The sequence below is a fragment of the Anolis carolinensis genome, chromosome 3 (genome assembly GCF_035594765.1).
Source record: "Anolis carolinensis isolate JA03-04 chromosome 3, rAnoCar3.1.pri, whole genome shotgun sequence".
Taxonomy (NCBI): Eukaryota; Metazoa; Chordata; class Lepidosauria; order Squamata; family Dactyloidae; genus Anolis; species Anolis carolinensis.
In genome coordinates this window covers 79,786,135-79,804,632 of record NC_085843.1, presented here as the reverse complement: position 1 = coordinate 79,804,632, position 18,498 = coordinate 79,786,135, and the positions used below count along the sequence as shown (strand labels likewise).

The 18,498-nt window shown below is 39.1% G+C and overlaps 1 protein-coding gene across 1 annotated transcript in view; it reads right to left on the bottom strand.

Moving 5' to 3' along the window:
• Window positions 1-14,375: 14,375 nt before the first annotated feature.
• The window catches only part of pcp4 (Purkinje cell protein 4), a 105,565-nt gene continuing 101,442 nt past the window's right edge, over window positions 14,376-18,498 (bottom strand). The window contains exon 3 of the mRNA XM_003218992.4: window positions 14,376-14,731. Coding sequence (XP_003219040.1) covers window positions 14,604-14,731 — 128 coding nt within the window. The 3' untranslated portion in view covers window positions 14,376-14,603. The remainder of the gene's footprint in view (window positions 14,732-18,498) is intronic.

The following is an 18,498-nucleotide window of genomic DNA, read 5'->3' as shown; positions in this document are numbered from 1 at the left end:
GAGATTCTACTGTTGAATGTTACATATTTATGATCTACAGCAGAAAGGAGCCCAAAGAGAGTTCCAATCTGACTTCCTCCTCAACCATCCCTGAACAAGTTCTCAGTGCCAGGTATCATTTTGAATGAGCACCTAACTCTCCATCAACAAGGTGAACCTGTCGAGAGAATGTCTCCCTCCCTCAGGTCTCAAGACATAAAGGAAAAATATGTACTATGCTCAGGTTGTCTCTTTTCCTCTCCCCAGGTCTCATAACACAGAGAAGCAAATTTGGAGAAGTCTTCTCCAAATATTTTCTCCAAAATGGTATCAAAGGTACTCACTCATCATACGCTCCTTCAAATCTTCCATCTCCTTGCCAGTGACACCTATTTAACTGCCACACCCAAAACTAACTAGCCATGCACTGTCTGAAGCCAAAAAAGAAGAAACTCTACTGAAAAGGGAGGAGAAAATTCTTAACTAACCTCAAAAGGCAACCAGTAGTTGCTTGTACTGCCTGTATGATAGACAGAGAACTAAGGAGGCAGAGCTAGCTATAAACCCTCTGTTCTCATCTCAGTGGTTAGGACTGATTTGTAAAATACTACAGTATTAGTAAGGCCAGCAAAAACCTCCCCTCCCCACAGCTGGGTCTGCTGCATAGCAGATGTGAGAAAAATTGTGAGCTCCTTAATACCCTATTACTATTTGCTAAATATATTACGCTGGATCTGGTGGTATATTTGATTTAGTGAAAATAATTTCTTCTTGTCCAAGAGCATGAAGCACTTCTCAAATACCTGAAGGATGGTCAAAGTAAGGAAAAACGTATTCTAGGCTGCTCCAGGTCATGGAACTAGATCGGATGGAGCAACTTAAAGGAGAGTGGTTTTGAATGAGCATACAAATAAACTTCTTTGAAGGCAAAGCCTTGGGAATGCGTCAATTTATTTGGTTAAAGGGCTTTCTCTCATTGGAGATCTTCAAGGTGAGGCTAGACAGACATCTATGGAAGATACTATTTTGATTTTTGTATCAAACCTAGTTAGATGGCTTTCAAGACTCTCTTGGCATTATTCTGATATGTAGTAGTAAAATTATGTAATTTTGTGAAACAGGAAAACAAAATGTGTTTTAGACAGTGGGTAATGTGGTCTTTCATTGGGAACAAGGACATTTCTAAAATCAAATGGATAAGAAAAAAATAAAAATAACTTTTCAGTTATAGTAACACAGTACTAGTCTATTGTTGGGACCAATTATTTGACTGACATAATTTTTGGTCAAATCTGGTTTAGTCTTAAATTGCCGTTGCACCTCAAGTACAAGTTCTCAGTATCTTATGCCAATGTCTCAATGAGGTTGTCTCTGACATTTTCTATGAGGCACTGTGTGGTCATGTAAAAATACTGTAACATGTGAGGAACACACCTGCTTAGTATTGGTCTTTTGCCTTCTTGTGCAATAGGGGGAGAAGAAGCTTTGAATAAACCCTGAGGCCCCCTTATACCTCTATGATTGTATGATCTGGTGCTATCATGTCACAAACTATGGGATCTTGAGAGAACATATAGGAAAAATCTAGTGTATTTAACTTTACATTTTGCTGATATACCACAAAGAGCCGTAAACAATCTAGTTGAATATTATGAGAAGCCATGATTGGAAGATGAGTATCCCAATGGAACTAATTGCCTAGGATAAGAACGGACAGACGGTCAATTTTCTATTCCATTCCTAGGACCCTGTCCTCCATGAAACCATGATTCTTAAAGCGAGGATGACAAGTCAGGGTTTCTTAATTAAAAAAGAAAATCAAAATTGCTAAAGGCTTCCAGCCATGATAGTGCTTATTTCTTTTTTTTTCTTTTTTTTTATTTATGATTTTCAAATACAGTGCACTATTAAAAACGGGGATAGGTGCAAAAACAAAAAAAAGCAAAGGCAAAAATATATATACAACCAAACAAACAGGACATAAGGGGTGAGGGTTAACAATCTATCATAAAGAAGAAGAAAAAAAAAAGGGGGGGGTCAGGAATAGGGATAGGGATTAACAATCATAAAACCATAAGAGAAAATTAATATTTAACACTGTATATAAAGCTATCAATTTCCAATTTAGACATAGTCATCAAACGTAGAATTTATCATTTTTTAATATAGTCTTCCAGTTTGGACCAGTTTGTCCTTCTAACAGGTTTTCCTCTCGATTCTTTCAAAAGGAATGTAAGTTTATCCATATTTTTTATTTCTTCTAACTTGTGGATCCAAGCTGCTTTTTTCGGGGATTCCTCCAATTTCCATGTCTTCGCCCAAGTCATTCTAGCAGCTGTAGCACAATAAGTAAATAAAATATCATCATTTTTATCAAGTTTAAATTCGCTATCTACAATACCTAATAGGTAATATTCTGGTTTTAATGGGAATTTCAATTGTAAAATTAGTTGAGTTTCTTGGTGGATCATTTTCCAGTAACTTTTTGATTTTTTACATAGCCACCATAAATGATATAACGAACCTTCCTGTGATTTACATTTCCAACATTTCTTATCATAATTTTTATAGATAGTTCTTATTTCTTGATGTTTTTTCCCCAATAGCAGTATCCAGGAGTGTCTTGGAACTTGTAAAAATGGGTGGGATTTGAATGCAGCTCATGGACTGTATGCAACTCTCCTTGATCTAGGAACATGATGAGCATTTCCTTATTGGAAGTCTTCAAGCGGAAGCTGGGTAGCCACTGATTGAGGATATTCTAGCTCTGAATCTTCTGCACTTAACTGGTGGTTCACCTAGCCTCTGCTTGAATGAGAAGGCGCCCATTCAGCTATGTGTTTCTATGCAACATATCATTGTTCTTCCTATCCTAGAGTAATGGGATACATCGTCTCATTCAAAATAGTTCCCAGGTTTTCTGGCCTGGAAAAAAAAAGATATTTTGAGTGCTTAAATAAAACAACACATTACTAAATAGAACAATGTATTACAACCTTTTTCATTTGTAGGCTTGGCTCTCAGATGGGCTGAGGATTGCATCAGTTAATTTCAACAGGAATACCTTGATTGACATAGTAATTTGTTTTGTTGCATCAAAATAGATGGGGAAGGTTTTGTATGTGCCTATTGTTTCTCCACACCTATGCACAGACTGCTAATATAACAACTCAGATATCTGGCATTTAAAATTCTCTATCAAGATAGAATCCTATAAGGTGCAAGGATTACTGGTAGTGGGGGAAATGCCCTCCGAAATCTAGTTTCTTTACACTTCTTGTTGAATCTTTTATTTATATCTCCAAAAGATACAAATAGTCTTTCTGAGGCAGCCAATCTTCCCAGCAAGAACAGTAACTTGAGTCCCCTCGAGTGAGAAATGCAGGGTAAAAATGCTGTAAATAAATAGATAAATAAATAACTGGATATGTAATCCAGTTACCATATTGCATGGTTAAACTCTTTTCTCTTTGTTCAAAGTGCACTCAATTTACCTTCATTTTAGCATCAGACAGGTTGTTTTATGTATTTTTCTTTCTTTTTCAGAGAAAATAAAATGTTTTTAGCATGAACATTTTAAGAATTCTGCAGAACACACACTGCCTACATTTCATATACTAGTAATTAATAAGAAAATATATATCTGCTCCTGCTGTATTGGTTTATTTTATGGGACTGATGTGGCAATGACTGTATTTGAATTCATTAGGACTTCACACAATGCAAAAAGCTCATTGATTTCCATGAGTCTGGTGCCTTGATTCCTAAACAGAGTACATTAAAGAGTTCATTGATCCACATTATGCATCTTTGCCCATTTTTTTCTTATGGATTCTAAAAAATGGTTAGATATGCGAAGCTTCTGAAAAGTTTTGAAGAAAAGAAGGCTTCACAAAAGAGGAAGAGGCATTTCACATCAGACAAAGCCCCTCTTATTTAATGAACATTAGCTGTTGTGAGCAATAAAAACTTCCTTCTAAGTGCTTAAAGTTTAAGACCATGAATTTGAAATCAAATTCATCTCTTGGGCCTGATGAGTTCACCACAAACTTTTATAAAATATTTCAAGCAGAAGTTACTCCCTATCTATTTATATTGTTTTAATGAGATATTGATAAATAAAATAATCCTAGGTACATGGAAAAGATCAGAAATAATAACAATATTAAAACCTAATAAGGAGAAGGCCTAACTAAATTCATACCAACCAATAACATTATGTAATGTGGACTATACGATTTTAACAATATTTTTAGCAAATAGACTGAAATAAATTATGCCACATTTAATAGAGGAGGATCAATATGGATTGATAAAAAAGAATTTTAGCAGAACCATTCAGAAGTCAAGTCTGCAACAAGAGAAAAAGGAAAACTATTGATATTAAAATTAGATGTTTTTAAAACATTTAAAATTAGATGTTTTAAAATACAGCAAACCACTAATATTTGTCCATTTACATGAGGAATTTAAATGGGGGGGGAGAGAAATTGTGGCATAATTAGATAACTATATAGCCATAATCAGGCAGAAATAATAGTAAATGGTTCCAAATCAACAACTCTTCAAATTAAAAGTGGCGCAAAGCAAGGATATCCTTTCTCACCAATTCTTTCTGCGATGATGATAGAACCTTTAGCTAATTTAATCAGAAATGATAACAAAATTAAAGGGTATAAAATTGGTAAGGAAGAATTTTATTAAAATATTGAGAATTAGATGGAGGAAATATTAAAGTATAAATGTAGAGTTGAACGAAAACAATTATTTACTTAGAAAATGGATATAAAGAATGTGTCAAAAAAATTTAAATACATGATAGCAGCAACCCAAGCAATGGTAACCTTAAGATGGAACGAGCAAAAAAAAAAAAAAGGAACATAAAAATTGTATGAATATTTATCAGATTATATGCTTCAAGATTACATCACTGAAATGAGAATTAAATATACCAATAGACATCCTGGGAGTCGAAATATAGAATAAAATGGAAAGGGTAATACAAGGAATTGAATCAGATAATCTTCTTGATCAAACAAATAAAGCAAGCTGAGAAAGCAACAAGCATAGCCTTCTTTGTAAGTAGCATTATTTATAATTACTTGTGCATAATCAAGTAATCTTATATCACAAAAACACTATACGTGAAACTCTACATTGATATAATTTCTGATTATGGTAGCTGTAGTACTATTTAGTTGTACATTTTGGTAGCAGTTGTGTATTTTCATAAGGAGATGCTCCCTTCAGAAGAGATACCCACAAACCTCAAGACCAGAATGGCCACCAAAAAGAAAGCATCACTAGAATGGCCTCCAAAATGGCTGAGAAGCCAACTGCCAAAGAACATGGCACCATTACTGCTGTCGTCCTCACCTTTGTAAGTATGCTCAGATCTCTTGGGATGGGTGTCCAGTGAAATCATTCAACAGAAACTGGTAGTACCCCTGAAACATTCACTGCTCACCTGTAGGGCACACATACATAACAGTTATATAAACCCAAGCTTGAAAATGTACACTGCTTCAGTTATTAGTGACTGACCGTGGTTGTACTTGTGCTGTTTGACCAGAGGCTGATTGACACTACACTATTATAGTGCTATTTTTCTAATTTTCCTGAGATGGTTTTTAGGGTTTCTAGTTTGGAGAGACAGCAGAGCTCTGCAGCCGAGCACTCTAAAGGTCTCTCCTTAAACTGCCAATCCCATGATTCCTTAAGAACACAACCATGGCAGTTGAAGTGGAACAATAGCTCTATAACTCTGTGGTGTGAATTGGCACCATGATATGTCAGGTGATGCTACACATGCAGAAATTCTATCTTGGTAACTGTAGGGGCGCCTCTCTCTCTCTTCACTTCAAAAAATATAACTTCTATCATTCATGTCTCTCAGAACTACACAAACCAGCAGGAATCAAAGCCAGTGGGTACAGAGGGGTTACTATAATAAGGCTGAGTAATTGGATAGATTGGAAATACACAGAATATATAGGTTGCTTGCACAGCAGGCTTTCCATCAGGTCTGTTTACTAAAATGGATTTCCAAGCAGCTACTGTATAATCTGCTTTGGGAGGCAATACATCAGTTTGCCGACTGCTTTGAATTTGTTCCAGAATATCTTGGCTGCCTGTATACAGCTGCGTAAATGTGTCAGTGAAGACATTAGTAGAAGTTATGAATTGGGGAGGGGATGGAGTGGGAATGTTTTGAGTGAAAATAAAATAGATTTAGTACTTGCTCACCCATTACATTGGAGGTAGCGATAGTCATGATAATCTCCAGAAAGGTCCTGAGAGAGACCTTTTATTGCCTGCCGTGTTCATTTGCTATGCTTGTGGTGGCTAGTGGCAAAGTTAATGGTCCAAACGCCACAGCAGCCCCATGGGACTGGACTAAAACAATGAAGAGAGCATACAGAGTACTGTTGTATTTAGAGTTAAGAGGCAGATCCAGCATCAATATGTGTCTCTTTGCCATTTGAATGAGTTGTACTTCTACTGTTTGGTCAGTTCATGTCTATTTATTAAACATGTATTACTTATTTATTTCATTAATGTTCTGCCTTTCCCTTTGCTCAAGGAATCATAAATGTCTATCTTCACGATTAATCCTTTCAACAGTCCTGTGAAATTCGTTATCCTGAATGAGATTATGGGCACTTCCACAAAGACTAAAATACGCACTGAAGTAGGTTTAAATAACTCACTTTGGCATGAGTTTCAGTCCCCACATCTGAACAAAAACCTAGGCTTTTCCCAGAGGGGTGGCTACATGAAGGAGGAGACAGGAGGTGCAATGAGAAAAACCTTTCCTCATCCCCCCCCCCACAACTCATGCATCATCTCCTCATGCCAGGAGGATATGAGGAGGGAAGTTGTGGTGGCCAGGTATCTTTTAATTCACTTTTAGGGGCTAAATTGGCGGCTTGGGTGGAAGGGGTGACCAAAAGGTTTGGGATGGCAATGGAGACTCACCCCTGGGTAGTCCCAGGACTACCTGGAAATGAGTCTCCATAGGCCCAATACCCCGTTAGACCTGGGCCTTTTTAGAAGACCTAGCTCTAATGGGGTATCAAATTAATTCAAAAGGAAACCTTGGTTTGCTCCAAATTAATCATTTTTACCAGAGGCATCGTTTGGACGCCTCCGATAAAATCCGAGACAATCCTGGCTTTTGGGCTTGTCTGGATGGGCCCTATATTGTCTTCAAAAACACCAGCACACTGGGTTGATATAACTATATGGTGAACTTATGCACCACTGGAAAGGAACGTATGGAATATTTAAAATTATCCCACTTAGGAAGATCAGCAAAATGATTCCACAAGTTCCTAGGGGTGTAGTTTGCCATCTGCTATGATACATAGACCTCATATACAAGGAACACACTTCTTTCTGTTTCTCTTTAAATTATGTTATTAGTGTAGTTGTTTATAGTAAATATTATGGATAATTGGAATTTTATTCAGCCCTTCCCCTTCATTTCTGTGGTTGATTATCCTTATTCACTTGTTTTTTTTGCACAGGCTGTCGGTCTTTGAATGTTTTGTAACTGTCCCATTATCCCCCAGGGACGCCTGAAACCAAGAATAATAGTGAACCCTATATTTTGACTATAACTAGGATGGAAGCTTACCATGGATGTGTATTGGAGGACTTAGAGAGGCCCACAAACATATATATTTGTGGGCTTCTATTTTTGGAGCATGGGTAAATGCAACCCTGGATATCAAATCTGTGATTAAAGGAGGTCGTATTGTAATAGTAACTCAGGTTCTAGTCCAATATTCTAACTACCGTAGCATTCTGGCTCTCAGCTTCTAACTACAAACAAAAATCTAAGGTATGTAAGCTCAGTATATGCATTTTTAAATTATTTTATTTAATTATTTAGAAATAACTCTGTGTCAGTTCAGAAGTTTCTAACCTACACCAGTCATAATTCAGAAATTATTCTGTACCTAGGTGTGCAACAGCCAGAAACAACTTAGGTTCAGCCTTTTGCATGACTACCTCTCCCCCTATGAGGTTCGCCATGGAGGCCCTCCTCTCGATCTCACCTTTGTCACAAGCACGACTGGTGGGGATGAGGGAGAGGGCCTTCTTGATGATGGCTCTCCGACTCTGTAATGCCCTCCCCAAGGAGATTAGACTGGCCCCTTCTTTAATGATTTTTAGGAAGCAGTTGAAAACATGGCTTTGGAAACAGACATTTGAAAATGGTTAATTGTAAACCAAGAGATGGACATTTTAATGAGATTAATTTTAATTGGGTTTTATCACTTTTACCAACAAAAGTAGTTTCTGTGATGTTTTTAGTGGTATTATATGTCTTAATTGTTGTAAGGTTTTATATTTTTATGGGTGATGTTTATGAGTTATAATTAATGTTTATTGGGATTTATGTATTATTATTTGTCATTTTTTATTTGTTTGTTTGGATTTAATCTTTTTTGGCTTGGACATGTTACTGATATTATGTATATTGTTTCCTCTCATTGCAAGCCATTGGAGGGAACGGGATATAAATGAAGTATTATTGTTGTTGTTATTATTATCATTATAGTTCCATGAAATTCCATTAAAAGCAATAGAGAATGAGTCATTAATGGAAAGAGGTCCAAGTAACACCTTTATCTCAACTCTCCCTCACTGCATGGGACAGGGTTCCTGATCCAAGTGTAAAGACTACAGTCTGAAATATGCCAAAATTCCAACTAACCTGGAATTACTTGAATCCTGCAATCTTATTCAGGAATAATCCCCGGTAAATATCACTGTACTCCATTCTGAGTAAACATTTGTAGGGGTGTGAATATTTCAGTATGGGTGATTACAGGTGAAACTTTTTTACAATTTTTGTGTGTGTCAGGAGCGACTTGAGAAACTGCAAGTCACTTCTGGTATGAAAGAATTGGCCATCTGCAAGGACATTGCCCAGGGGATGCCTGGATGTTTGATGTTTTACCATCCTTGTTGGAGGTTTCTCTCATGTCCCCGCCTGGGGAGCTGAAGCTAACAGAGGGAGCTAACCCGCTCACTCTGGATTCAAACCACCAACATGTCAGTCAGCAGTCCTGCCAGCACAAGAGTTTAACCCATTGTGCCACCAGGTTCCTTTTAAACCATTTAAACTTGGGGTTTATACTGCATGCTATGTGAAAAGTGTAACATGCAATTTACAATTATTGCTTATCAACCCTCAGTGTCCTTCTCCAGCGAAAGTCTATTAAGTATAATACACCACTCAGAATTAATTGGGTATGGAGTTTTAAATTTTCACCATTTTGCTGCCATCTTACCATTCAGCTTAGTTCACAGTAATGAACACTCCTTCCTTCTTTTTCCATTTCCTTCTCCCCTTTTCCTTTTTTCCTCCCTTCCTTCCTTACTTTATTTTCTCTTCCTTTTTCACTGCCTTTCTACCTTTCATCCCCCTCCATTTCCTTCATTTGTGCTTTCTTTCTTTCAATTTATATGTTCAGATGAAAAATGCCATAATAACATTGTTGCATAATTCAGCAATCATTTTTAATTTTATTTTTTAAAAAACCATAGAAGGTGTTTAAAATCTCACTCTCCTCTCAAGGACACGAAACACGTCTTTTTACATAAGAAACTGAACTACAGTTGCCAATATTTATTGATGTTTTATTCTCATAATGGAATTGGCAAAATAAATAAGGCATCTGGGGAGTGAAGCTGCCAGAAGGGTTGTGAGCAAGCCCAGAGTTTTTAAATGGCTGCATCATTTTACAAATGCAAGAGGACTAGGCTTAAGAATTCATCAGTCAGCAAAAAATAAGAAAGAAGAAAAAGAAAAATCCACAGTGACTCTATTGTTATTCAGTTACACACACGCGCGCACACACAGTTAAGCTGTACCTGATTATCTGTTGTACTAAAACAGCAGCAAGATTTTTCATCTATGTTTAACGGTTGGTCTGAGTGATGTCAGAAAGACAGTTTGGGGGTAAACTAAATTATTCTGGGAGGGATCATTTTCATAGCTGAAATCAAGCACCTGAGTCTTCTGCTCTTCAAGCATTGTTTAGTTCATCTGTTTTTTCTTGCTCTTGTCAATAATAAAACTTTACAGTTGGCAAGGGAATTTCTGTAGGCTAGTAACAGTGGCTTTTCAATCAGCCAGCGTGGACATTCTTTGGCTGTCAATGCAGCTAATGAAAAGTTTTACTGCCCCACAGGGCAGCCCCATAGGGTGGGGTGATGATTCCTTATAATGTATGGCTCTACTGATAGTCTCGCCTGTATTTTGAATTTGTGGAACTGCTTCAGTAAAATCTAAGCTTGGTCTGGAAAACACAAAGTCTGTTTGATGTTATAATCAATGCCATACTCTTAAAACACAGTATTAACCATGGCATTAGCTCTGTGGTTTCCAAATCAATGTTGTTTTATTCAAGGCAAGAATGAGGGATATGCAGCCTCTCAGATGTTTTGGGCTACAAATCCAACATTTGAAAGATGGGATTTTCCCTTCATCAATTCATGGAGGGTACATAACTTTCTCTCAATCTCTTCTTCTTCTTCTTCTTCTTCTTCTTCTTCTTCTTCTTCTTCTTCTTCTTCTTCTCTCTCTCTCTCTCTCTCTCTCTCTCTCTCTCACACACACACACACACACACATGCACAGTCTTAGGGAAGATTGAGGTTTCCTTAATATGCAGTTTCTCTTTATTCTCAGGAAATGTTTGCACTTAGAAAGAGAGAGAGAAAAGTTTTCTGTATACCATCAATATTGAAAAGAATTCTCAAATACAATACAGGGTTTCATTTATGTGCCTTCTCTACATTGGTAGAAGAGGAATTCAGTTAGTGTTTTTCTCCTTTTCATTGTAATATTTAACAGGAGAAGCTGCATTGCTTGAATTCTGTTCAATGCAAAAGTCCAGACCAAAGTTTGTACTTTCCCACTCCAGATCCATCCATCTATTAGCTAATTCCATCTCTATCCACTGACTTCTTCAACATTTAAATTATCCATGTATCAGTATAAGTCAAGCATTTGGGAGAATTGTTTTTCCCGTAAACTTCACCATACCTAGTTTTGAAATTTAATGGAAAATTTTCCTACTTTCATCACACCTAATCCTTCTATCTGCTTTCTTTAAATATACTTAACTCATGTATTAAGGTAAAGGTTTCCCTGACGTTAAGTCCAGTCATGTCTGACTCTGGGGGTTGGTGCTCATCTCCATTTCTATGCCGAAGAGCCAGCGTTGTCTGTAGACACCTCCAAGGTCATGTGGCTGGCATGACTGCATTGAGCACCATTACCTTCCCGCCGGAGCGGCACCTATTGATCTACTCACATTGGCATGTTTTCGAACTGCTAGGTTGGCAGAAACTGGAGCTAACAGCGGCCGCTCCCGCCTCTCCCGGGGTTTGAACCTGGGACCTTTCGGTATGCAAGTTCAGCAGCTCAGTGCTTTAACACACTTCTCATGAGGGACGCTTTGCCTGGCTTTGTGATGAGGTTGTCAAATATCTGTTTCATTGTTCATAATAGAACAAATGTGTAGTCCTTGTACTGCTGGCCTTTCCGTCCAAAAAATCCCATTTTAAAAAAGAACATGTAACAACAAGCATTCCATTTCCCAAACTAGCAGCATATGGAAGCACAGAAGGTTTTGTGCCATTGCTGCCATCCAGCAACATTTTGTAACTGACAAGACACTGGGAATATAACCTCCTTCATCTGCCACCTTCATCACATTTTCCTATCAGAAGAGGTAACAGCTAAATAACAGGCCCATAGTGTTGTGTTGATGCAATTGTTTTATTGGCTGGCTCAGTTTTGATATCTGCCAATTCATCACTGAGACAAATGCACCAGACATTTAGTAAATAGATTCACTACATGGCAGTTTTCTATTAATTTTCTATGGTCCATTTTTAATGGCTTTTGACTGCTGTTGTAGCAATATAGCTGTCAGCATCAATAATATTAAGCATAAAACATACAATAAACATTTCCCATGGCTCTGTTTTCAGCTTGCTACTTCCCATTTTGCTTTATTGATCAGTTATGTACATAATATATTGAATATCATTTCTTCTCTTGTATCTATTTATATGTGGATAATTCTGAAATGAGTTCAAAATACCAATCTTACATAAATAACTTTGCTCTTAGGGAGAGGAAGCCTGGTGCTGGGATGGATCCAAACTTAGGAATGCCTAAAGTAGGTCCACTGAAGTCAGTAGAACAAGTTAGTAATGACTAATTAAGTCCTACTTACCGTCTATCAAAACTTTTGCTATAAGTATGACTACATTTTGCTCCAATTTTTATTGTTGGAGCATGTATTTAACAATGTTTCATGCTTTCTATGACCAACCATAGAATAATGAAACCAGCCACAAAAAGTTGGGTTAAATAAGGGCCACTTTATTTTATCTGTTTCTTATTTAAGCTGATTCTTATGTTCAGGTTCAATCAACTTCAATAAGAAACAGATCAAATAAACATGAAACAATCCCAAATTTGGATCCATTCCACCATCTACTTCTCTCAATAAAAACAAAGGTATTCATCTAAACCAGACCAATTTTGTGATGGACCTTAGCCTACCCCCTTAGCCTTTCCTTGGGCAAAACACCTAAACCTCAAGAGCAATCTAATAGTTAGGTTGCTCTTGGGGGTGGGGCACAAGACCTTGGACTATACTAGTGAGAGCAAACCCCCAGGTAGACTCCTTATCTACCACCCAAGCCCCAGGACCTGTGGAGGCCCATTGCAGAGTTTTATCTTCATCCAAAGTGTGTCATAACAAACTCTTAAAATTTCCCCTAAGTAAAGGTAAAGGTTTCCCCTGACGTTAAGTCCAGTTGTGACCAACTCTGGGTGCTTTTTCATTGTGAAAATAATCCATTAATGACCCTCTTTTCCTGTCACAAATTTATAACTGTTTCAGGTGCATATTTCTCCGTAAACGATGCATTACTGGGTGTAGTGTGAGTGTGTGGCCAGTATTCTAAAGGAAATCTCTAATGGAGAAGCCCCAGACCTTTTCAGGTGCTCCAACAGGGAAGATGACTTTTCTAGTATGTTTAAACCTCTCTTACCCCTGTCTTCTTGTTTGTTTGCTGTTATATCATAACATCATAGCACACCATACTGTCATAGCATTATAGTGCTATTACAACTACATTTTAAAAATAATTAGATGACGCAGTCAGAAAACTAAGGAAGACATAACTGCTCCACTGTGTATTCACAATTGTGGCACTACTGTTGTGGTTTTAAATGCCCCTCCCCAGTTTACCATTACAACCAGCAGCCCACCAAATGAGAGAAGTGTGTTCAACTGATGAGGTTGTGACAATTAGAAGCAGAACTCCTGTCACAATTCTTCATTGCAGCTTGTTCACTGACAGGAGGGGTTGGAAACATTATCAACTTCGCTTTGTGCCACTGCTGTTAATATACATTTAGGTGACTGGGCCAGGATTGTTACTTAGCCATACATTTGCACTTAAGTAGGCAATGTAGTATATCAGTAACCACCTGTAAAGAATTCCAAATGAGTCGTGATGGCATAGATCTGACTTACTATGTTAATTCATCAATTACATTCCAGCCATGTAGTCGTGTTCAGGTCCCAGTGAGCTTCTGATTTGCCCATGGATCAACATTGTGCATACACAAGCTTTCATGTTCACCTTAATAGAACGTAAAAGTAGATAATCTTTTGAAAACAACATGTAAGACTAGCATTATGCTTCTGTTCAGATGAACAGACCCTTTTTGTACAGTTGAATTTCTACTATAAAAGAAAGAAATTGCTTAAGGGGTATGATGAGGGATTATATTACTTTGGAGAGCAATATTAGTCATTGTATTCACTGAGAATACACTGGTGCAATCACAGCAGGCCAAAATTTTTCCTGTGCTTGTGCAAGCAGCCAATTTATACAAGCAGGTGTGGTTTTATCAGTGTGTGTAAGGAGGTCTTTGAGACCTTCTTAGGCAGGTACATCCTAAACTGTGCACTACTCTGTGATACATCGAGATAATTCCTCTTTTCAGTCCATATACATACATATATATGTATATCTATACATACATGTATATCTACTACCACCAGCTCCTTAGTACTGTTAGCTGTCTTTGACATTCTTCGCATTCACCTCATTAGGGGAAAATATTGCCTACTGCTGCATATGGCTAGCATATGGATTCACCAAATGAAATAAGCTGAGCAGAGTTTATGCTCTCATTCTTCAGCAGAAAGGGGTTGTTAACATAAGGTGGTGTGTTCATGTCTCCAAGCTTTAAATGAAGAGAAAAGCAGACATCTGGGTTGCCTCAATTTGAGCATTGGACTTAGTAGATTAATGTAACAAGACAGATCAAAGCTGACAGTTGGACATTGTCCTAACTTTTTATTTGAACATCAAGTAATGGTGAATTACAGAAGAAAGGAGACTGGAGAGAAACACAGATATCAAGCCACACAACAAGCATAATTGTTTTAATACCTGCCAATTGAATTTTAAATAGTGATATTTTCTGTACATGCATCTATATATATTATTTAATTTCCTCAGTTCCTGGCAGACCAGAGAGCAGTGATGGTGGAATTTGTGAGGTAGAGGCTAAGACTGGGAGCCAGTCTTTTTCTTCTGGAATTTTCTGAATTGGGACTGTATCGCCACTGCAGCTTTCTCTGTTTCTGGTGCCTCCATGTCTATATCAAAATCCTCCTGGACTTTCTTTTGATCATCTGCATCAGAAGACACAAACAAAAGAAAAGGCCACAATAAATGAGTACATCTTTGAGAACAAAACACACATTTCTGGTGCACTTATCTGTCAGTTGCATGTTGGTATTTAAATAGGACTGAAACTAACTATTGTTTTAATTTCCCTTAATAACCATGGTAATGCTAGGTTGAAGACATTGTTGACATAATTTGGAAAACTAACCATGCTGTCTTGGAGATCTGGGGAACTGTATTTCAATTTAGCAACAATTAACAAAGTTGATCACATACAATTTTTTCTGGATTACATATGTCGGAGGATATGCGTAAATTGTTCCCTGGGGTAACTCCCAGGGTAGTAAAATACAATTCCCAACATGCAACCCAAATTGTAACATGAGTGGAAGGAAGGAAGAAATACATGCTTGTGTCCTATTCTAAAAAATGGCCAATGACTGGTACATACAGAAAGAACAAAGCTCATTTTTCTCCACACCTGTCCAGAGAAGACAATCCAAGGAGACACATTTAATCAGCACCACTGTAGGCTGATAAGACAAATTCTGGCACTTTGATGAATGGTACCATTTTCAGCAAAATGCCAAGCACTATCAAGTCTAATGTATTCAATGTAAAATGTTGCATTCATAAAATTAGTAATGGCAAGGGTGAACTAATTAAATTAAATTTTCTGTTTTGATTTTTAATGCTTTAAAATGGCTTTTATTTTACCTATGATTTTACCTATTAGACTCATGTGTTTCCTTTTTATCAAATAATAGCTTTAAAGTGGAAGTAACTGACAATTATATACACATCTAAGGCTAGAAATTTTAGTTTAAAAAGTCCTTAAAAACTCAAGTTGATTTATCTCCAGGTCAGTACTATACCTTAACTCTTATCAAAAAGGGACTCATCTCTTTCTTTGAGTAGAGTAGTGAAAGGTGAGAACTTAGTCCAGTAAAGGACAATGTAAAAGAGGTATTGAGATGCTCTATTGTCTCCTCAACGATGCCACTTCTGGCTTTTATGAATATCTGGGTGGAAAAATAACACTGACAACCAGGGCAAATTGGCCCCTGATGTGGCACTGGTGCTGTCCATTCTCCACAGAATGACCCTTGTGTCACGACCCAGGCGGCAGAGGCACCAATAACCATACACAGAGGCCAGAATCTAACTAATATCTTTATTGAAGGAATATATAAAGTTAATAAAAACAAGTATAGAAAATAGTCCAGAATTAGACCCTTCAGGAAAGGTCAGAATTAGTCCAAAAAAGCAATGTCCAATAAGAAATATTAAGGTCCAAAGTTGTAATCCAATAACCGAAACACTCACTTTGCCAAGCAAAGTGAGGGGAGATGACAAGGTCCTTAGTCCATAAAACTTGAGCGTGGCTAGGAAATAACTTGATACTTGAAACAAGGCTTGAACGTGGAACAAGGTAACTAAGAACAAGAACAAGGTCCGTGGAATAACTTGGTAAAATCCGTGAAACAAGGCAAGGATTAGTCCTGGGAAACAAGGCAAAGTCCGTAGGTAAACAAAGGCTGGGAAGCAAGGCGAAGGCTGGATAGCAAGGCAAGGCTTGAGCTGAAGCGAGGCTTGAATCGGAGCGCGCTGTCCAGACACAACTCGCTCCGTAGGCTGACGAATTGACTCCGCGAAGTTGCTACGCGGGCAAAACACCTATATAGAGTCCAACTTTCTCACCAAAGCGGTTCTCTGGGAATCAGAAACGAAAGCTAAACTCTGAGACCAGATGTTAAACTCCTTAAAGATTCTCACGAGAACCAATGTTAATTGGCAACATTCTTAGCTGCTATCCTCGCACTCCTGCGCGAAGCTGAATCCAAACTTCTCTGTTGTTTACAAAACTCCCGGCGCAAGAACACGGGAGAAGTAGGCTCTGGGGTTGTTTGACATACTTCTGGGGCACAACTTTCTTGCAGGTGCAAGGTTTCCAGATCTGCCTGGGAAGGATCTGGCTGAGAGGAATCCAGTTCAGACTGGGAAGGTAAAAAACCCAAGTTTTCATCTTCATCAGGGATTACAATGTCCTGAGCAGGACTACAAGGCCCATGGTTCATCACACTATCCCCCTCCTCAGGGCCCCTCCCAAACTGGGGTCCTCTCCCCGAGGCGCGAGGTCGCGGTTTGGTGGGATAGGTCAGATGGAAGCGACGGGTTAGATCAGGAGCATGGACTGTGGAGGCGTCTTCCCAAGAGCGTTCCTCAGGCCCAAAACCCACCCAGTCAATGAGATATTGTAGGCGGCGGCGATGAAAGCGAGAATCCAAAATGTCCTCAACCTCGAACTCCTCCTCCCCATTCATCAAAACAGGAGGGGGGGCCGGTTGGTCTGTATCAGGACGCACACCATCCGCCGGAAGGAGCAGGGAACGGTGAAACACTGGGTGAATGCGCATTGAACGCGGAAGTTGGAGTTTGAAAGTCACGGGGTTTAATTGCGCCACCACTGGATAGGGGCCAATGAAGCGGGCATCTAACTTCCGGCATGGGCGGTGGGAGGGCAGAAAGCGAGTGGACAGAAAAACCCGATCTCCTACCTTGATTTCGGGGCCCGGCTGGCGGTGTTTGTCAGCGTGGCGTTTATAGTCCTCCTTGGCTTGGTCCAGTTGCTGGAGCAAAAGTTGTTGCACCGCTGTGAGTTCCTGCAGCCAATCCTCTGCTGCGGGAACTTCTGAAGTTTCAATGACAGGGGGAAAGAAACGTGGATGGAAACCGTAGTTTGCAAAGAACGGCGTTTCTTTTGTAGAAGCTTGAACTCCATTATTGTAGGCAAACTCAGACAGTGGTAACAGAGAAGCCCAATTGTCCTGTTGGTAGTTTACATAACAGCGAAGATACTGCTCCAAAGTGGCATTGGTGCGCTCCGTTTGCCCATCTGTTTGGGGATGATGAGCTGAAGATAAGCGAGAGTCTATGCCCAGTAGTTTTTGTAGTGCCTTCCAAAAACGAGAGGTGAATTGAGATCCACGGTCTGTGACTAAACTCTTGGGCAATCCATGTAGTCTGAAAACATGCTGAAGAAATAGATCCGCAGTTTCTTTGGCCGTGGGGAGGCCTTCGCAGGGAATGAAATGGGCTAACTTGGTGAATAGGTCCACCACCACTAAGATCGTGGTGAATCCACAGGAAGGTGGTAGGTCAGTGATGAAATCCGCGGAAATTATTTCCCATGGGCGAGATGGGGTAGGAAGGGGGTGCAAAAGCCCTGAGGGCTTCTCCCTTCGTATCTTGGAGCGCTGGCATACTGGGCAGGTGTTGACATATTTTTCCACATCCTTGCGGATCTTGGGCCACCAAAAATCTCTTAGGATCAAATGCATGGTTTTAAATAGTCCGAAGTGTCCTGCTGGTTTGCAGTCATGACACAGACGAAGCGCTTTTTCCCTGCCCGGTCCGGGTGGGATATAAACATGATTTCTATAGCAGAGCAGCCCATCTTTAAGCGAAAAGGGAAAATGCAGACCTTGGCGAAGTTGGTCCTGCGCCCAGGCATCTGCTTGCTGACTAGCCCTGATTTCTTGAGCACAGATGGGTCCTGGAGTAGGGGAAGTTGAACCAATGGGACTGGATTTGGTGTTCCCCACTGTGAGCGTGGCAAAGTTCTCAGGTTGTAGCAGTTGGGATTCAAAGGTCTCCTTGCGTCCTGCAGCGTATTCCGGTTTACGTGACAGGGCGTCTGCTTGCTTGGTTTGAGCTGGGGTCACATAATGGATCTGGAAGTTGAAACGTTCAAAGAATAAAGCCCAACGTT